The sequence below is a fragment of the Ambystoma mexicanum genome, chromosome 3p (assembly GCF_040938575.1).
Source record: "Ambystoma mexicanum isolate Mex_15411 chromosome 3p, UKY_AmexF1_1, whole genome shotgun sequence".
In the NCBI taxonomy this organism is placed as follows: Eukaryota; Metazoa; Chordata; class Amphibia; order Caudata; family Ambystomatidae; genus Ambystoma; species Ambystoma mexicanum.
The window spans coordinates 783524332-783545202 of record NC_090925.1 but is presented as its reverse complement, the minus strand read 5'-3'; the positions used below and the strand labels follow the sequence as shown (position 1 = coordinate 783545202).

The window sequence follows — 20871 nt, the reverse complement described above, 5'->3', positions numbered from 1 at the left end:
AAAGCCACCCAGTTCTGTTTTTTGTTTGGAATTCTGGCACTGGTAGTGTTTCTGCATTTGAAACAGGGAAGACAAATCGACAAGACCCGCAATCCAGAGGGGGGTTAAGACAGGACTGGATGGCCTCCCCACGCGTTGGCCACTGGACATTTGAGAGTTCTGCTCATGCACTGCTTACGTCTCTCTGGCTCTCGCATATGCTCTCTCTACACTCTCTGGGCAGGCAGGATACACAACCTCTCCTTTGCCATCATAGCGATCTGAGAAACACACGTGCAGCTGCCCCCAGTCAGAGGGCCGACCAACTGCCGCATAGCGACCTTCTACAGCCATCCTCAGAGGAATGCACCAACACAGATACCCAACGGAGCGCTTTGCCCAGGGATGCAACAGTGCAGATGCGTAACTGAGTGCTTTTCAGGGGTAAAAACGGAACAGATATACAGCAGGGAGTAGGATACGGAGGGGCACCGCCATACAGGGTGGCTGGGTGGAGAGAGGCAGGTGTCGTCTAGCGAGCCAGGTGGTGCGGCGTGATTGGCCTAGGTATTGAGGGGGAGAGCGACTCCTTGAAGAGGTGCGTCTTGAGTTCTTTTCTGAATTGTGGGAGCGTGTGGGGCAAGTCTGATGCCGACGGGGAGGAGGTTCCCTGGTCTCGGGGCGTAGGCAGAGAAGGCTTGTTGTCTGGTCCTTTCCTTTTTGCAGTGGCGGATTTAAAGACTGCTCGTGTCCCAGGCTTCTGGTGGTGCGTTGTCTGCTGGAGATGCTGGGTTTCTCTGCAAGGTAGCTGGGTGACTTGAGGGCGTGACTGCCTTATAGATGATGCGGCAAGACTTGAAGGTGATTTGTGGGTGCAGTGTGAGCCAGTGAAGGTCGATGAGGGGAGGGGTGACGGGGTACCTGCGTAGAGCCTTGAGAAAGCGTGTGGCTGCATGTAGGACACTTCTCTGGGGCTCAAGGGAAGACGACGGGCGGCCTTTCCGAGGAGGGCGTTGCCCCCATCCAGGTGGGATAGGACCAGTGCTTGTACGGTGGATCTAAAGCTGTCCGGAGGGATATTGTTGGCATGCGAAATGACTCCTGCCCTATAACCTACCATCCTGCCTAGACCTACCCTGCAACCCACCATTAACGACGACCAAGGATCAGAAAAATGAGCTCGATGTGACCACATTGGTGCGAGATAGCTCCTGCCCAATATCCAATTATCCTGCAACCAACCATAAACCGCAACCAGTGAAACCGGGCCCCTGAGATGCAGTCTGCTGAGCCTAAGATTAATGGCCCTCTGCCCGAGCACACATATCTTACCCGGCTACTAGCTGTGCATCTGCCTCTGAGGGCAGCTACCGCGAAACACGACAATGTAACCCTGGAACAGTGGGCTCGTAAGAACAAAACATCCACTCCAGACGCTCACCTCTCCTATCACTATGCTCACGCTCTACTTTACACCAACACAAAATAGAGCGCAGCTATAGCCCGCGATCAATTTCGGCCTAGCTGCTCACATATACGTACTATAGCCCATGAACGCCTCAGCATCCTGCTAGAACGCAGCTATAGCCCACGAAAAGAAATCGGCCTAGCTGCACACATAAGCGTCCTACACAGGCCTCATGCCGCAGTCTCGAGAGACCAACCCCCAAACTGCACACATTCAACTGATCTCTCAATACCACCGCACCAAATGTTAGGATGCAGCTACCATCAAGCAATCGCATCAGCTGCTCCCATATTGAATGCACCCAAGCACCCTACTCTCTCGACTGACCTTTACTACGGTCTCCAAGGGGGGCGTTCAACCCACAAGCGCTTTGAGATCATACCAATGATATATAGAGCGCTATGTAAATGCCAAATAACAATGTATGATGTTGGCCTGACTGACCCGATGGCTGGAGGGAGAGAAATGGCAGCTGGGCCGGCCACTCCCGAGGAGAGGCCAGTAGTGAGTGGAGCAAATGCCATGCTCCTGGCTGTCTCAGGGAGCCTAGGCAGAGAGAGAGAGAGAGAGAGAGAGAGAGAGAGAGAAGCAACAGGCTCTGCTCCTGGGCCTCTCAGGGCCCATCAGAGAGTGGCGACCGCACTCAGCAGCGGGTGGAGCAAGGAATACGCTCCGGCCTGGCCCCTAGGCCCCGAACGGCCAGGTTCTATAGGCAGGAAAACAGGGCTGACCTACAGGCACTTGTAACTCAGAGTGTGCTGTGACCCCTGGCTTCTCGGATAACAGTGCACCGGGCGACGCGAGAGTTCTCGAGGCCTGCTCAGAGGCTTATGGGGATGGCTAGAGGGGTGTGTGTGTGCCCCCCGCTTGGTCTGCAGCTGGGTACTTCTGGGAGTTATCAGCATAATCCCGCCTTTCCCAGCCAACTCTACCTAGGCCGCAGTACCTTCTGCCGTTACAAGAGGGCATCGGGGAGCTCAGTGCTTTGGCATGAGTGCCTTAGTCTGGTTACCAGAAGGGAAGAGAGATGTGGGGGGGGGGGGCAGGGAGGGAGGGGGCTTCCCATCTGCAAGGGGGTATGTATTCTCATGTAGGTAGACTTTGACGCGAAGTAAAGAGCTATCAAGTGGAATTCCTAAAGTGGACTTGGTTTCTTTTGGCGCATTGCCCCATTTACATTTCAATGGGCGCACACACAACGGGGCTGTTGGTATTTTGGCCCACGGGACCTCGAGTGCCACTGCCGCACAGGTCCACCGCACTGGCGGGGAAGCAGAGGGGTGGGCTGGGTTCAGCCTTCCAAGAAAGCGCGGTTCCATGTGATAATATGCCTGCAAAAATGTCGCCATGCAAGAATTGCGCAGTTTTTTTTGCGGCGATCTTACCCCACGGAACCTGTGGGGGACAGCCCCTGCAACCCCCATATTTTTTTCATACCATAAATAATGTCGCCTATGCTGGGGATAATATTAGCCCAATACCGAATGCGCAGCGCAAATGAGCAGCTCTGTTATTGACGGTGTGGGCGGCTCTTAAAAGAGCCTTTGGGTTTGTGCGTCGGTGCTGTGGTAGGTGTTCCTCAACCCCCGAATCCATAGAGAGTGCGTCCCTGGCGCTTCAGGGCATAGACCACATCCATGGCAGTGACCGTCTTCCTCTTGGCGTGCTCAGTGTAGGTGACGGCGTCCCGGATCACGTTTTCCAGGAAGACCTTGAGCACACCGCGGGTCTCCTCGTAGATGAGGCCGGAGATGCGCTTGACTCCGCCACGGCGGGCCAGGCGGCGGATGGCGGGCTTGGTAATGCCCTGGATGTTGTCTCGGAGCACTTTCCTGTGCCTCTTGGCGCCGCCCTTGCCGAGACCTTTCCCTCCTTTGCCGCGACCAGACATGTCCGCTTCTGCTGCTGCTCTGCTCGTCACAAGGGAGCTGGGGCTGTGTGTGTGGTGGCCGACGGGAATCGGCTGCTTATATGGACAGAGGGCGGGCCATGGGGGTGGAGGGCGGGGATCGCGCGGCAGCCGTCCGCTCCAGTGTGCACATGCGCAGCATTTCAAAATCAAAATGCCCGCGCTTTCCAGCCGTTACACCGGCTGGCCTTTGTTCTCTCCGAACTCGGTAAAGCAGGAAGGCGCTTGATTGTCAGCCCTTTAATGTAGAAACGTAGCTGCGCTTCTGAGAGAGGGCGCGCACGAACACACACACACACCACCCCTTCCTCCAATTAAGCCCTGTGTACTCACTCCCACCCTTTCCAGCTGTGCCTCACAGTCCGGTGTGCCGCATTCGCGCCCTACTTTGCCCATGCACCCAGAAAGCTGCATGGGTATCGGGAGCATGCGATCAGCCCAAAGGGGTTTTGCACATACTCTGTTGTAGTGTAGAGAAGTGGTGGCGCTGCTGTCAAGGTACTGAGCTCTTTGTCTGAGTGTGTGAGCGGCTCTTACAAGAGCCTTTGTGTTTTTTGTTTTGTTTTTGGGAGAGTGTGTACCTTGGGCTTGTTACTTGCTGGCTTTGCCCCCTGCCTTGTGGCCCTCGGTCTTCTTGGGCAGCAGCACGGCCTGGATGTTGGGCAGGACACCGCCCTGGGCAATGGTGACCTTGCCCAGCAGCTTGTTGAGCTCCTCGTCGTTGCGGATGGCGAGCTGCAGGTGTCTGGGGATGATGCGGGTCTTCTTGTTGTCCCGGGCGGCGTTGCCGGCCAGCTCCAGGATCTCAGCAGTCAGGTACTCGAGCACGGCAGCCAGGTACACCGGGGCTCCGGCTCCCACGCGCTCACCGTAGTTCCCCTTCCGCAGCAGCCTGTGCACACGGCCTACTGGGAACTGCAAGCCTGCCCGGGAGGAGCGAGTCTTTGCCTTAGCACGGGCCTTCCCTCCTTGCTTTCCTCGTCCAGACATGATGCGTTGCTCGTTCAACGTTCAAAACGAAAGTAATGAGCCTGGGAGGGCCGGCATATAAAGACACGGTGGAGCTCTCTCATTGGACGAAACCTAGGCTCTGTGTGAACATCCATTGGAGGGGGAGACTACTCCTGCCAACCAACCAATCAGAGCTCTGTGCCGGGCACACAGACACGGAAGAGCTGCAGAACCAAAGGGGCCAATGGCGAGCAGGGACTGGCAGCAGCTGATTAAGCACAGGCAGCCTACAAAAGAGAGGGGAGGGGTGCGGTTATTTACTCATTTCTTCCGCTCCTCACAGCGTGATCGTTCGCGGCAGACAATGCCTGAGCCAGCCAAGTCCGCCCCAGCGCCCAAGAAGGGCTCCAAGAAAGCGCTCTCCAAGCCGCCCAAGAAGGACGGGAAGAAGCGCAAGAGGTGCAGGAAGGAAAGCTATGCCATTTACATCTACAAGGTGATGAAGCAGGTGCACCCTGACACCGGCATCTCTTCCAAGGCCATGGGCATCATGAACTCGTTTGTCAATGACATCTTCGAGCGCATCTCCGGGGAAGCCTCCCGCCTGTGCCACTACAACAAACACAGGACCATCACCTCCAGGGAGATCCAGACCGCAGTGCGACTCCTGCTGCCAGGCGAGCTGGCCAAGCACGCTGTGTCCGAGGGCACCAAGGCCGTCACCAAGTACACCAGTGCCAAGTGAGGCCACAGTTCCCAGCAGCAAAAAACCCAAAGGCTCTTTTAAGAGCCGCTCACCACCTCCACTCAAGAGCTCGCATGCTTTGCCTAGCAAGCCCCGCTTTATTCCATCCCCGGAAGACATAAGGGCAATGGTCTCAAATAGGGACTTCGGCGTAAGCAAATTAATGCTCTGCGCTGCGGCAGGAGTCACGCTCCCTACTTGACACATTCGCTGGGCTGGGAGGGAAAGCTCTGGGGACAGAGCGCAATGTGCAGGACAGGCACTGCCAGGGAAGCGCTCGCAGCAGACCCCTCTGTCCCCGAGCTCGACAGGGAGCCAGTACCGCACCGTTCGGTTTGCGGGTGGGGGGGGCGGCGGGCGGAGAACCGGCCGTTAGCGCACAACGCTTAGAAGTGGTTGTGATCCAGCATCAAGGCAGGCGCTATAGAAACCGTGATGTGTAGGGGGGGGGGGGGGCGTCTTCAGGTTCAGAGATCTCTGTGGGGAGGTGGGGGGGCCGGCCTCGGGTTAAGAGATGGCTGTGCTCCGGCTAAGAGGCACAAGCCATCGCATCTAATCCGACCGCCACAAGAGCACAAATTGAAAGCAATATGAAGGTGAGGCAAAGCTGGTCGCCAAAGCGCCCTGACATGCATTTTGGGGGCTCGCAGCGGTGGGGTGTGGCGGGTTGCGTTGACTTGGACGCCAGCCGCAGGGCGTTTCATTCAACACATGCCAAGACAGGCAGTGGCAACTGGAGCGTTGGCATGTTTGCCTTGGGTTTGAGAGACAACCTAGCTGCCTGTGCAGTGAAGAGAGGCGCCTCGAGAGGCAGAGTTGAGCAGCTCTTGTGTGTGACAATGTGTCGGCTCTTAAAAGAGCCTTTGTGGTGGTGGGTCTTGCTGCCGGTGCCCCTCAGGCCCTCTCGCCTCGGATGCGGCGGGCCAGCTGGATGTCCTTGGGCATAATGGTCACTCTTTTGGCGTGAATGGCGCAGAGGTTGGTGTCCTCAAAGAGCCCCACCAAGTAGGACTCGCTGGCCTCCTGCAGGGCCATGACGGCGGAGCTCTGGAAACGCAGGTCGGTCTTGAAATCCTGTGCGATCTCCCGCACAAGGCGCTGGAAGGGCAGTTTGCGGATGAGCAGCTCGGTAGATTTCTGGTAGCGCCGTATCTCCCGGAGGGCCACGGTGCCCGGCCGGTAGCGGTGAGGTTTCTTGACACCGCCAGTGGCTGGTGCGCTCTTGCGGGCAGCTTTGGTGGCCAGCTGCTTGCGAGGTGCCTTGCCTCCGGTGGACTTGCGGGCGGTCTGCTTGGTACGGGCCATGGTAACCTTGTGCGACTTACTTCCGAAGTACAATGGTCTGTCTGTGACGGCTTCAGAGAGCGCGCGGGCTGATGAAGACCCAGCTCCACTCCGATTGGCTGGGACAATAGCAGGAAACAGGTTTGAAAAAGCCCGCCAAACTCTGTGACGAGCCCGAGGCAGAACGTCGGCCCGTTGAAGGGCTGGCAGGCATCTACGTGCACAGGCACGCGCGGAACAGGAGGGCTATGATTGGACAGCCAGTCTGAGGTTTGCCAGCTATTCATTGATTCCTGTTATGATTGACAGCACGCACGCACGCACGCTCGTGTCTCTCACTTTTCTTTCTTTCTCTCTTGGGCTGAGGGGGATTTATTCATTTTATTCAGGTGGCCATTTTGTATGGCACGATAAGGGGCGGCGTGGGGTCACCTCAGAGTACGAGTCTGTGAAGCACCCAGCCTGGCAAGCAAGTGCAGAAAAGAAAGCGGACCGCGCCCCGGAAAGTTATAAAAGGAGACTCCATAGAAGTAGGTGGTTGTGGGAAAAGTTAAGAGTGGTTCTAACGAGCAACCACCTTCTCTTGACTCCCCCATCTGACACCTGATGGCAAGGCTCTCGCGTTTCCCGGGTCCATGAGTGGGAAAGCCACCCAGTTCTGTTTTTTGTTTGGAATTCTGGCACTGGTAGTGTTTCTGCATTTGAAACAGGGAAGACAAATCGACAAGACCCGCAATCCAGAGGGGGGTTAAGACAGGACTGGATGGCCTCCCCACGCGTTGGCCACTGGACATTTGAGAGTTCGGCTCATGCACTGCTTACGTCTCTCTGGCTCTCGCATATGCTCTCTCTACACTCTCTGGGCAGGCAGGATACACAACCTCTCCTTTGCCATCATAGCGATCTGAGAAACACACGTGCAGCTGCCCCCAGTCAGAGGGCCGACCAACTGCCGCATAGCGACCTTCTACAGCCATCCTCAGAGGAATGCACCAACACAGATACCCAACGGAGCGCTTTGCCCAGGGATGCAACAGTGCAGATGCGTAACTGAGTGCTTTTCAGGGGTAAAAACGGAACAGATATACAGCAGGGAGTAGGATACGGAGGGGCACCGCCATACAGGGTGGCTGGGTGGAGAGAGGCAGGTGTCGTCTAGCGAGCCAGGTGGTGCGGCGTGATTGGCCTAGGTATTGAGGGGGAGAGCGACTCCTTGAAGAGGTGCGTCTTGAGTTCTTTTCTGAATTGTGGGAGCGTGTGGGGCAAGTCTGATGCCGACGGGGAGGAGGTTCCCTGGTCTCGGGGCGTAGGCAGAGAAGGCTTGTTGTCTGGTCCTTTCCTTTTTGCAGTGGCGGATTTAAAGACTGCTCGTGTCCCAGGCTTCTGGTGGTGCGTTGTCTGCTGGAGATGCTGGGTTTCTCTGCAAGGTAGCTGGGTGACTTGAGGGCGTGACTGCCTTATAGATGATGCGGCAAGACTTGAAGGTGATTTGTGGGTGCAGTGTGAGCCAGTGAAGGTCGATGAGGGGAGGGGTGACGGGGTACCTGCGTAGAGCCTTGAGAAAGCGTGTGGCTGCATGTAGGACACTTCTCTGGGGCTCAAGGGAAGACGACGGGCGGCCTTTCCGAGGAGGGCGTTGCCCCCATCCAGGTGGGATAGGACCAGTGCTTGTACGGTGGATCTAAAGCTGTCCGGAGGGATATTGTTGGCATGCGAAATGACTCCTGCCCTACAACCTACCATCCTGCCTAGACCTACCCTGCAACCCACCATTAACGACGACCAAGGATCAGAAAAATGAGCTCGATGTGACCACATTGGTGCGTGATAGCTCCTGCCCAATATCCAATTATCCTGTAACCAACCATAAACCGCAACCAGTGAAACCGGGCCCCTGAGATGCAGTCTGCTGAGCCTAAGATTAATGGCCCTCTGCCCGAGCACACATATCTTACCCGGCTACTAGCTGTGCATCTGCCTCTGAGGGCAGCTACCGCGAAACACGACAATGTAACCCTGGAACAGTGGGCTCGTAAGAACAAAACATCCACTCCAGACGCTCACCTCTCCTATCACTATGCTCACGCTCTACTTTACACCAACACAAAATAGAGCGCAGCTATAGCCCGCGATCAATTTCGGCCTAGCTGCTCACATATACGTACTATAGCCCATGAACGCCTCAGCATCCTGCTAGAACGCAGCTATAGCCCACGAAAAGAAATCGGCCTAGCTGCACACATAAGCGTCCTACACAGGCCTCATGCCGCAGTCTCGAGAGACCAACCCCCAAACTGCACACATTCAACTGATCTCTCAATACCACCGCACCAAATGTTAGGATGCAGCTACCATCAAGCAATCGCATCAGCTGCTCCCATATTGAATGCACCCAAGCACCCTACTCTCTCGACTGACCTTTACTACGGTCTCCAAGGGGGGCGTTCAACCCACAAGCGCTTTGAGATCATACCAATGATATATAGAGCGCTATGTAAATGCCAAATAACAATGTATGATGTTGGCCTGACTGACCCGATGGCTGGAGGGAGAGAAATGGCAGCTGGGCCGGCCACTCCCGAGGAGAGGCCAGTAGTGAGTGGAGCAAATGCCATGCTCCTGGCTGTCTCAGGGAGCCTAGGCAGAGAGAGAGAGAGAGAGAGAGAGAGAGAGAAGCAACAGGCTCTGCTCCTGGGCCTCTCAGGGCCCATCAGAGAGTGGCGACCGCACTCAGCAGCGGGTGGAGCAAGGAATACGCTCCGGCCTGGCCCCTAGGCCCCGAACGGCCAGGTTCTATAGGCAGGAAAACAGGGCTGACCTACAGGCACTTGTAACTCAGAGTGTGCTGTGACCCCTGGCTTCTCGGATAACAGTGCACCGGGCGACGCGAGAGTTCTCGAGGCCTGCTCAGAGGCTTATGGGGATGGCTAGAGGGGTGTGTGTGTGCCCCCCGCTTGGTCTGCAGCTGGGTACTTCTGGGAGTTATCAGCATAATCCCGCCTTTCCCAGCCAACTCTACCTAGGCCGCAGTACCTTCTGCCGTTACAAGAGGGCATCGGGGAGCTCAGTGCTTTGGCATGAGTGCCTTAGTCTGGTTACCAGAAGGGAAGAGAGATGTGGGGGGGGGGGGCAGGGAGGGAGGGGGCTTCCCATCTGCAAGGGGGTATGTATTCTCATGTAGGTAGACTTTGACGCGAAGTAAAGAGCTATCAAGTGGAATTCCTAAAGTGGACTTGGTTTCTTTTGGCGCATTGCCCCATTTACATTTCAATGGGCGCACACACAACGGGGCTGTTGGTATTTTGGCCCACGGGACCTCGAGTGCCACTGCCGCACAGGTCCACCGCACTGGCGGGGAAGCAGAGGGGTGGGCTGGGTTCAGCCTTCCAAGAAAGCGCGGTTCCATGTGATAATATGCCTGCAAAAATGTCGCCATGCAAGAATTGCGCAGTTTTTTTTGCGGCGATCTTACCCCACGGAACCTGTGGGGGACAGCCCCTGCAACCCCCATATTTTTTTCATACCATAAATAATGTCGCCTATGCTGGGGATAATATTAGCCCAATACCGAATGCGCAGCGCAAATGAGCAGCTCTGTTATTGACGGTGTGGGCGGCTCTTAAAAGAGCCTTTGGGTTTGTGCGTCGGTGCTGTGGTAGGTGTTCCTCAACCCCCGAATCCATAGAGAGTGCGTCCCTGGCGCTTCAGGGCATAGACCACATCCATGGCAGTGACCGTCTTCCTCTTGGCGTGCTCAGTGTAGGTGACGGCGTCCCGGATCACGTTTTCCAGGAAGACCTTGAGCACACCGCGGGTCTCCTCGTAGATGAGGCCGGAGATGCGCTTGACTCCGCCACGGCGGGCCAGGCGGCGGATGGCGGGCTTGGTAATGCCCTGGATGTTGTCTCGGAGCACTTTCCTGTGCCTCTTGGCGCCGCCCTTGCCGAGACCTTTCCCTCCTTTGCCGCGACCAGACATGTCCGCTTCTGCTGCTGCTCTGCTCGTCACAAGGGAGCTGGGGCTGTGTGTGTGGTGGCCGACGGGAATCGGCTGCTTATATGGACAGAGGGCGGGCCATGGGGGTGGAGGGCGGGGATCGCGCGGCAGCCGTCCGCTCCAGTGTGCACATGCGCAGCATTTCAAAATCAAAATGCCCGCGCTTTCCAGCCGTTACACCGGCTGGCCTTTGTTCTCTCCGAACTCGGTAAAGCAGGAAGGCGCTTGATTGTCAGCCCTTTAATGTAGAAACGTAGCTGCGCTTCTGAGAGAGGGCGCGCACGAACACACACACACACCACCCCTTCCTCCAATTAAGCCCTGTGTACTCACTCCCACCCTTTCCAGCTGTGCCTCACAGTCCGGTGTGCCGCATTCGCGCCCTACTTTGCCCATGCACCCAGAAAGCTGCATGGGTATCGGGAGCATGCGATCAGCCCAAAGGGGTTTTGCACATACTCTGTTGTAGTGTAGAGAAGTGGTGGCGCTGCTGTCAAGGTACTGAGCTCTTTGTCTGAGTGTGTGAGCGGCTCTTACAAGAGCCTTTGTGTTTTTTGTTTTGTTTTTGGGAGAGTGTGTACCTTGGGCTTGTTACTTGCTGGCTTTGCCCCCTGCCTTGTGGCCCTCGGTCTTCTTGGGCAGCAGCACGGCCTGGATGTTGGGCAGGACACCGCCCTGGGCAATGGTGACCTTGCCCAGCAGCTTGTTGAGCTCCTCGTCGTTGCGGATGGCGAGCTGCAGGTGTCTGGGGATGATGCGGGTCTTCTTGTTGTCCCGGGCGGCGTTGCCGGCCAGCTCCAGGATCTCAGCAGTCAGGTACTCGAGCACGGCAGCCAGGTACACCGGGGCTCCGGCTCCCACGCGCTCACCGTAGTTCCCCTTCCGCAGCAGCCTGTGCACACGGCCTACTGGGAACTGCAAGCCTGCCCGGGAGGAGCGAGTCTTTGCCTTAGCACGGGCCTTCCCTCCTTGCTTTCCTCGTCCAGACATGATGCGTTGCTCGTTCAACGTTCAAAACGAAAGTAATGAGCCTGGGAGGGCCGGCATATAAAGACACGGTGGAGCTCTCTCATTGGACGAAACCTAGGCTCTGTGTGAACATCCATTGGAGGGGGAGACTACTCCTGCCAACCAACCAATCAGAGCTCTGTGCCGGGCACACAGACACGGAAGAGCTGCAGAACCAAAGGGGCCAATGGCGAGCAGGGACTGGCAGCAGCTGATTAAGCACAGGCAGCCTACAAAAGAGAGGGGAGGGGTGCGGTTATTTACTCATTTCTTCCGCTCCTCACAGCGTGATCGTTCGCGGCAGACAATGCCTGAGCCAGCCAAGTCCGCCCCAGCGCCCAAGAAGGGCTCCAAGAAAGCGCTCTCCAAGCCGCCCAAGAAGGACGGGAAGAAGCGCAAGAGGTGCAGGAAGGAAAGCTATGCCATTTACATCTACAAGGTGATGAAGCAGGTGCACCCTGACACCGGCATCTCTTCCAAGGCCATGGGCATCATGAACTCGTTTGTCAATGACATCTTCGAGCGCATCTCCGGGGAAGCCTCCCGCCTGTGCCACTACAACAAACACAGGACCATCACCTCCAGGGAGATCCAGACCGCAGTGCGACTCCTGCTGCCAGGCGAGCTGGCCAAGCACGCTGTGTCCGAGGGCACCAAGGCCGTCACCAAGTACACCAGTGCCAAGTGAGGCCACAGTTCCCAGCAGCAAAAAACCCAAAGGCTCTTTTAAGAGCCGCTCACCACCTCCACTCAAGAGCTCGCATGCTTTGCCTAGCAAGCCCCGCTTTATTCCATCCCCGGAAGACATAAGGGCAATGGTCTCAAATAGGGACTTCGGCGTAAGCAAATTAATGCTCTGCGCTGCGGCAGGAGTCACGCTCCCTACTTGACACATTCGCTGGGCTGGGAGGGAAAGCTCTGGGGACAGAGCGCAATGTGCAGGACAGGCACTGCCAGGGAAGCGCTCGCAGCAGACCCCTCTGTCCCCGAGCTCGACAGGGAGCCAGTACCGCACCGTTCGGTTTGCGGGTGGGGGGGGCGGCGGGCGGAGAACCGGCCGTTAGCGCACAACGCTTAGAAGTGGTTGTGATCCAGCATCAAGGCAGGCGCTATAGAAACCGTGATGTGTAGGGGGGGGGGGGGGCGTCTTCAGGTTCAGAGATCTCTGTGGGGAGGTGGGGGGGCCGGCCTCGGGTTAAGAGATGGCTGTGCTCCGGCTAAGAGGCACAAGCCATCGCATCTAATCCGACCGCCACAAGAGCACAAATTGAAAGCAATATGAAGGTGAGGCAAAGCTGGTCGCCAAAGCGCCCTGACATGCATTTTGGGGGCTCGCAGCGGTGGGGTGTGGCGGGTTGCGTTGACTTGGACGCCAGCCGCAGGGCGTTTCATTCAACACATGCCAAGACAGGCAGTGGCAACTGGAGCGTTGGCATGTTTGCCTTGGGTTTGAGAGACAACCTAGCTGCCTGTGCAGTGAAGAGAGGCGCCTCGAGAGGCAGAGTTGAGCAGCTCTTGTGTGTGACAATGTGTCGGCTCTTAAAAGAGCCTTTGTGGTGGTGGGTCTTGCTGCCGGTGCCCCTCAGGCCCTCTCGCCTCGGATGCGGCGGGCCAGCTGGATGTCCTTGGGCATAATGGTCACTCTTTTGGCGTGAATGGCGCAGAGGTTGGTGTCCTCAAAGAGCCCCACCAAGTAGGACTCGCTGGCCTCCTGCAGGGCCATGACGGCGGAGCTCTGGAAACGCAGGTCGGTCTTGAAATCCTGTGCGATCTCCCGCACAAGGCGCTGGAAGGGCAGTTTGCGGATGAGCAGCTCGGTAGATTTCTGGTAGCGCCGTATCTCCCGGAGGGCCACGGTGCCCGGCCGGTAGCGGTGAGGTTTCTTGACACCGCCAGTGGCTGGTGCGCTCTTGCGGGCAGCTTTGGTGGCCAGCTGCTTGCGAGGTGCCTTGCCTCCGGTGGACTTGCGGGCGGTCTGCTTGGTACGGGCCATGGTAACCTTGTGCGACTTACTTCCGAAGTACAATGGTCTGTCTGTGACGGCTTCAGAGAGCGCGCGGGCTGATGAAGACCCAGCTCCACTCCGATTGGCTGGGACAATAGCAGGAAACAGGTTTGAAAAAGCCCGCCAAACTCTGTGACGAGCCCGAGGCAGAACGTCGGCCCGTTGAAGGGCTGGCAGGCATCTACGTGCACAGGCACGCGCGGAACAGGAGGGCTATGATTGGACAGCCAGTCTGAGGTTTGCCAGCTATTCATTGATTCCTGTTATGATTGACAGCACGCACGCACGCACGCTCGTGTCTCTCACTTTTCTTTCTTTCTCTCTTGGGCTGAGGGGGATTTATTCATTTTATTCAGGTGGCCATTTTGTATGGCACGATAAGGGGCGGCGTGGGGTCACCTCAGAGTACGAGTCTGTGAAGCACCCAGCCTGGCAAGCAAGTGCAGAAAAGAAAGCGGACCGCGCCCCGGAAAGTTATAAAAGGAGACTCCATAGAAGTAGGTGGTTGTGGGAAAAGTTAAGAGTGGTTCTAACGAGCAACCACCTTCTCTTGACTCCCCCATCTGACACCTGATGGCAAGGCTCTCGCGTTTCCCGGGTCCATGAGTGGGAAAGCCACCCAGTTCTGTTTTTTGTTTGGAATTCTGGCACTGGTAGTGTTTCTGCATTTGAAACAGGGAAGACAAATCGACAAGACCCGCAATCCAGAGGGGGGTTAAGACAGGACTGGATGGCCTCCCCACGCGTTGGCCACTGGACATTTGAGAGTTCGGCTCATGCACTGCTTACGTCTCTCTGGCTCTCGCATATGCTCTCTCTACACTCTCTGGGCAGGCAGGATACACAACCTCTCCTTTGCCATCATAGCGATCTGAGAAACACACGTGCAGCTGCCCCCAGTCAGAGGGCCGACCAACTGCCGCATAGCGACCTTCTACAGCCATCCTCAGAGGAATGCACCAACACAGATACCCAACGGAGCGCTTTGCCCAGGGATGCAACAGTGCAGATGCGTAACTGAGTGCTTTTCAGGGGTAAAAACGGAACAGATATACAGCAGGGAGTAGGATACGGAGGGGCACCGCCATACAGGGTGGCTGGGTGGAGAGAGGCAGGTGTCGTCTAGCGAGCCAGGTGGTGCGGCGTGATTGGCCTAGGTATTGAGGGGGAGAGCGACTCCTTGAAGAGGTGCGTCTTGAGTTCTTTTCTGAATTGTGGGAGCGTGTGGGGCAAGTCTGATGCCGACGGGGAGGAGGTTCCCTGGTCTCGGGGCGTAGGCAGAGAAGGCTTGTTGTCTGGTCCTTTCCTTTTTGCAGTGGCGGATTTAAAGACTGCTCGTGTCCCAGGCTTCTGGTGGTGCGTTGTCTGCTGGAGATGCTGGGTTTCTCTGCAAGGTAGCTGGGTGACTTGAGGGCGTGACTGCCTTATAGATGATGCGGCAAGACTTGAAGGTGATTTGTGGGTGCAGTGTGAGCCAGTGAAGGTCGATGAGGGGAGGGGTGACGGGGTACCTGCGTAGAGCCTTGAGAAAGCGTGTGGCTGCATGTAGGACACTTCTCTGGGGCTCAAGGGAAGACGACGGGCGGCCTTTCCGAGGAGGGCGTTGCCCCCATCCAGGTGGGATAGGACCAGTGCTTGTACGGTGGATCTAAAGCTGTCCGGAGGGATATTGTTGGCATGCGAAATGACTCCTGCCCTACAACCTACCATCCTGCCTAGACCTACCCTGCAACCCACCATTAACGACGACCAAGGATCAGAAAAATGAGCTCGATGTGACCACATTGGTGCGTGATAGCTCCTGCCCAATATCCAATTATCCTGTAACCAACCATAAACCGCAACCAGTGAAACCGGGCCCCTGAGATGCAGTCTGCTGAGCCTAAGATTAATGGCCCTCTGCCCGAGCACACATATCTTACCCGGCTACTAGCTGTGCATCTGCCTCTGAGGGCAGCTACCGCGAAACACGACAATGTAACCCTGGAACAGTGGGCTCGTAAGAACAAAACATCCACTCCAGACGCTCACCTCTCCTATCACTATGCTCACGCTCTACTTTACACCAACACAAAATAGAGCGCAGCTATAGCCCGCGATCAATTTCGGCCTAGCTGCTCACATATACGTACTATAGCCCATGAACGCCTCAGCATCCTGCTAGAACGCAGCTATAGCCCACGAAAAGAAATCGGCCTAGCTGCACACATAAGCGTCCTACACAGGCCTCATGCCGCAGTCTCGAGAGACCAACCCCCAAACTGCACACATTCAACTGATCTCTCAATACCACCGCACCAAATGTTAGGATGCAGCTACCATCAAGCAATCGCATCAGCTGCTCCCATATTGAATGCACCCAAGCACCCTACTCTCTCGACTGACCTTTACTACGGTCTCCAAGGGGGGCGTTCAACCCACAAGCGCTTTGAGATCATACCAATGATATATAGAGCGCTATGTAAATGCCAAATAACAATGTATGATGTTGGCCTGACTGACCCGATGGCTGGAGGGAGAGAAATGGCAGCTGGGCCGGCCACTCCCGAGGAGAGGCCAGTAGTGAGTGGAGCAAATGCCATGCTCCTGGCTGTCTCAGGGAGCCTAGGCAGAGAGAGAGAGAGAGAGAGAGAGAGAGAGAGAGAGAGAGAAGCAACAGGCTCTGCTCCTGGGCCTCTCAGGGCCCATCAGAGAGTGGCGACCGCACTCAGCAGCGGGTGGAGCAAGGAATACGCTCCGGCCTGGCCCCTAGGCCCCGAACGGCCAGGTTCTATAGGCAGGAAAACAGGGCTGACCTACAGGCACTTGTAACTCAGAGTGTGCTGTGACCCCTGGCTTCTCGGATAACAGTGCACCGGGCGACGCGAGAGTTCTCGAGGCCTGCTCAGAGGCTTATGGGGATGGCTAGAGGGGTGTGTGTGTGCCCCCCGCTTGGTCTGCAGCTGGGTACTTCTGGGAGTTATCAGCATAATCCCGCCTTTCCCAGCCAACTCTACCTAGGCCGCAGTACCTTCTGCCGTTACAAGAGGGCATCGGGGAGCTCAGTGCTTTGGCATGAGTGCCTTAGTCTGGTTACCAGAAGGGAAGAGAGATGTGGGGGGGGGGGGGGGGCAGGGAGGGAGGGGGCTTCCCATCTGCAAGGGGGTATGTATTCTCATGTAGGTAGACTTTGACGCGAAGTAAAGAGCTATCAAGTGGAATTCCTAAAGTGGACTTGGTTTCTTTTGGCGCATTGCCCCATTTACATTTCAATGGGCGCACACACAACGGGGCTGTTGGTATTTTGGCCCACGGGACCTCGAGTGCCACTGCCGCACAGGTCCACCGCACTGGCGGGGAAGCAGAGGGGTGGGCTGGGTTCAGCCTTCCAAGAAAGCGCGGTTCCATGTGATAATATGCCTGCAAAAATGTCGCCATGCAAGAATTGCGCAGTTTTTTTTGCGGCGATCTTACCCCACGGAACCTGTGGGGGACAGCCCCTGCAACCCCCATATTTTTTTTATACCATAAATAATGTCGCCTATGCTGGGGATAATATTAGCCCAATACCGAATGCGCAGCGCAAATGAGCAGCTCTGTTATTGACGGTGTGGGCGGCTCTTAAAAGAGCCTTTGGGTTTGTGCGTCGGTGCTGTGGTAGGTGTTCCTCAACCCCCGAATCCATAGAGAGTGCGTCCCTGGCGCTTCAGGGCATAGACCACATCCATGGCAGTGACCGTCTTCCTCTTGGCGTGCTCAGTGTAGGTGACGGCGTCCCGGATCACGTTTTCCAGGAAGACCTTGAGCACACCGCGGGTCTCCTCGTAGATGAGGCCGGAGATGCGCTTGACTCCGCCACGGCGGGCCAGGCGGCGGATGGCGGGCTTGGTAATGCCCTGGATGTTGTCTCGGAGCACTTTCCTGTGCCTCTTGGCGCCGCCCTTGCCGAGACCTTTCCCTCCTTTGCCGCGACCAGACATGTCCGCTTCTGCTGCTGCTCTGCTCGTCACAAGGGAGCTGGGGCTGTGTGTGTGGTGGCCGACGGGAATCGGCTGCTTATATGGACAGAGGGCGGGCCATGGGGGTGGAGGGCGGGGATCGCGCGGCAGCCGTCCGCTCCAGTGTGCACATGCGCAGCATTTCAAAATCAAAATGCCCGCGATTTCCAGCCGTTACACCGGCTGGCCTTTGTTCTCTCCGAACTCGGTAAAGCAGGAAGGCGCTTGATTGTCAGCCCTTTAATGTAGAAACGTAGCTGCGCTTCTGAGAGAGGGCGCGCACGAACACACACACACCACCCCTTCCTCCAATTAAGCCCTGTGTACTCACTCCCACCCTTTCCAGCTGTGCCTCACAGTCCGGTGTGCCGCATTCGCGCCCTACTTTGCCCATGCACCCAGAAAGCTGCATGGGTATCGGGAGCATGCGATCAGCCCAAAGGGGTTTTGCACATACTCTGTTGTAGTGTAGAGAAGTGGTGGCGCTGCTGTCAAGGTACTGAGCTCTTTGTCTGAGTGTGTGAGCGGCTCTTACAAGAGCCTTTGTGTTTTTTGTTTTGTTTTTGGGAGAGTGTGTACCTTGGGCTTGTTACTTGCTGGCTTTGCCCCCTGCCTTGTGGCCCTCGGTCTTCTTGGGCAGCAGCACGGCCTGGATGTTGGGCAGGACACCGCCCTGGGCAATGGTGACCTTGCCCAGCAGCTTGTTGAGCTCCTCGTCGTTGCGGATGGCGAGCTGCAGGTGTCTGGGGATGATGCGGGTCTTCTTGTTGTCCCGGGCGGCGTTGCCGGCCAGCTCCAGGATCTCAGCAGTCAGGTACTCGAGCACGGCAGCCAGGTACACCGGGGCTCCGGCTCCCACGCGCTCACCGTAGTTCCCCTTCCGCAGCAGCCTGTGCACACGGCCTACTGGGAACTGCAAGCCTGCCCGGGAGGAGCGAGTCTTTGCCTTAGCACGGGCCTTCCCTCCTTGCTTGCCTCGTCCAGACATGATGCGTTGCTCGTTCAACGTTCAAAACGAAAGTAATGAGCGCGCGCTTGTTCTTCTTCTTGCTGATAGATTTTTATCCATCAGCGGTGATTTTTTGGATACCGAGGCTTGAGCCTCATTACTCCATCTTCTCGGGTTGAGTGTGTAGTCGTGGGTTTGTATTTTTCTTGGTCTGTGTGGTCTTGTCACAGTAGGGCTGGTTTCACTGGGTCTTCGCAGTGATGGGCCGCGGGTAGCGGTCGAAGGGGTTTGCAGTGGTGGCAGTGAGTCTTCTGATCAGAGGGTTCGGGTTCTGATCCAGTTCTGAGGGCCGGCATATAAAGACACGGTGGAGCTCTCTCATTGGACGAAACCTAGGCTCTGTGTGAACATCCATTGGAGGGGGAGACTACTCCTGCCAACCAACCAATCAGAGCTCTGTGCCGGGCACACAGACACGGAAGAGCTGCAGAACCAAACGGGCCAATGGCGAGCAGGGACTGGCAGCAGCTGATTAAGCACAGGCAGCCTACAAAAGAGAGGGGAGGGGTGCGGTTATTTACTCATTTCTTCCGCTCCTCACAGCGTGAACGTTCGCGGCAGACAATGCCTGAGCCAGCCAAGTCCGCCCCAGCGCCCAAGAAGGGCTCCAAGAAAGCGCTCTCCAAGCCGCCCAAGAAGGACGGGAAGAAGCGCAAGAGGTGCAGGAAGGAAAGCTATGCCATTTACATCTACAAGGTGATGAAGCAGGTGCACCCTGACACCGGCATCTCTTCCAAGGCCATGGGCATCATGAACTCGTTTGTCAATGACATCTTCGAGCGCATCTCCGGGGAAGCCTCCCGCCTGTGCCACTACAACAAACACAGGACCATCACCTCCAGGGAGATCCAGACCGCAGTGCGACTCCTGCTGCCAGGCGAGCTGGCCAAGCACGCTGTGTCCGAGGGCACCAAGGCTGTCACCAAGTACACCAGTGCCAAGTGAGGCCACAGTTCCCAGCAGCAAAAAACCCAAAGGCTCTTTTAAGAGCCGCTCACCACCTCCACTCAAGAGCTCGCATGCTTTGCCTAGCAAGCCCCGCTTTATTCCATCCCCGGAAGACATAAGGGCAATGGTCTCAAATAGGGACTTCGGCCTCAGGGTCGGCGTAGGCAAATTAATGCTCTGCGCTGCGGCAGGAGTCACGCTCCCTACTTGACACATTCGCTGGGCTGGGAGGGAAAGCTCTGGGGACAGAGCGCAATGTGCAGGACAGGCACTGCCAGGGAAGCGCTCGCAGCAGACCCCTCTGTCCCCGAGCTCGACAGGGAGCCAGTACCGCACCGTTCGGTTTGCGGGGGGGGGGGGGCGGCGAGCGGAGAACCGGCCGTTAGCGCACAACGCTTAGAAGTGGTTGTGATCCAGCATCAAGGCAGGCGCTATAGAAACCGTGATGTGTAGAGGGGGGGGGGGGCGTCTTCAGGTTCAGAGATCTCTGTGGGGAGGTGGGGGGGCCGGCCTCGGGTTAAGAGATGGCTGTGCTCCGGCTAAGAGGCACAAGCCATCGCATCTAATCCGACCGCCACAAGAGCACAAATTGAAAGCAATATGAAGGTGAGGCAAAGCTGGTCGCCAAAGCGCCCTGACATGCATTTTGGGGGCTCGCAGCGGTGGGGTGTGGCGGGTTGCGTTGACTTGGACGCCAGCCGCAGGGCGTTTCATTCAACACATGCCAAGACAGGCAGTGGCAACTGGAGCGTTGGCATGTTTGCCTTGGGTTTGAGAGACAACCTAGCTGCCTGTGCAGTGAAGAGAGGCGCCTCGAGAGGCAGAGTTGAGCAGCTCTTGTGTGTGACAATGTGTCGGCTCTTAAAAGAGCCTTTGTGGTGGTGGGTCTTGCTGCCGGTGCCCCTCAGGCCCTCTCGCCTCGGATGCGGCGGGCCAGCTGGATGTCCTTGGGCATAATGGTCACTCTTTTGGCGTGAATGGCGCAGAGGTTGGTGTCCTCAAAGAGCCCCACCAAGTAGGACTCGCTGGCCTCCTGCAAGGCCATGACGGCGGAGCTCTGGAAACGCAGGTCGGTCTTGAAATCCTGTGCGATCTCCCGCACAAGGCGCTGGAAGGGCAGTTTGCGGATGAGCAGCTCGGTAGATTTCTGGTAGCGCCGTATCTCCCGGAGGGCCACGGTGCCCGGCCGGTAGCGGTGAGGTTTCTTGACACCGCCAGTGGCTGGTGCGCTCTTGCGGGCAGCTTTGGTGGCCAGCTGCTTGCGAGGTGCCTTGCCTCCGGTGGACTTGCGGGCGGTCTGCTTGGTACGGGCCATGGTAACCTTGTGCGACTTACTTCCGAAGTACAACGGTCTGTCTGTGACGGCTTCACTCCGCTTGTTCTTCTTCTTGCTGATAGATTTTTATCCATCAGCGGTGATTTTTTGGATACCGAGGCTTGAGCCTCATTACTCCATCTTCTCGGGTTGAGTGTGTAGTCGTGGGTTTGTATTCTTCTTGGTCTGTGTGGTCTTGTCACAGTAGGGCTGGTTTCACTGGGTCTTCGCAGTGATGGGCCGCGGGTAGCGGTCGAAGGGGTTTGCAGTGGTGGCA

The 20871-nt window shown here is 56.8% G+C and overlaps 3 protein-coding genes across 3 annotated transcripts; all 3 read right to left on the bottom strand.

Annotated features, from left to right (window-relative positions):
- Positions 1-5571: 5571 nt before the first annotated feature.
- Positions 5572-6379, bottom strand: LOC138580863 (histone H3). The gene has a single exon (XM_069651750.1). The coding sequence runs from the start codon at positions 6355-6357 to the stop codon at positions 5947-5949; it is 411 nt and encodes a 136-aa protein (XP_069507851.1). The 5' UTR covers positions 6358-6379; the 3' UTR covers positions 5572-5946.
- Positions 6380-12547: 6168 nt separating this feature from the next.
- Positions 12548-13355, bottom strand: LOC138580862 (histone H3). Its single transcript, XM_069651749.1, has one exon. It carries the CDS (start codon positions 13331-13333, stop codon positions 12923-12925), a length of 411 nt encoding a protein of 136 aa, XP_069507850.1. The 5' UTR covers positions 13334-13355; the 3' UTR covers positions 12548-12922.
- Positions 13356-19808: 6453 nt separating this feature from the next.
- Positions 19809-20614, bottom strand: LOC138580861 (histone H3). Its single transcript, XM_069651748.1, has one exon. It carries the CDS (start codon positions 20592-20594, stop codon positions 20184-20186), a length of 411 nt encoding a protein of 136 aa, XP_069507849.1. The 5' UTR covers positions 20595-20614; the 3' UTR covers positions 19809-20183.
- Positions 20615-20871: the final 257 nt, after the last annotated feature.

Bases quoted from the DNA above. Each gene is read 5' to 3' on its own strand.
- LOC138580863 (XM_069651750.1), bottom strand. From the start codon at position 6,357: ATGGCCCGTACCAAGCAGACCGCCCGCAAGTCCACCGGAGGCAAGGCA.
- LOC138580862 (XM_069651749.1), bottom strand. From the start codon at position 13,333: ATGGCCCGTACCAAGCAGACCGCCCGCAAGTCCACCGGAGGCAAGGCA.
- LOC138580861 (XM_069651748.1), bottom strand. From the start codon at position 20,594: ATGGCCCGTACCAAGCAGACCGCCCGCAAGTCCACCGGAGGCAAGGCA.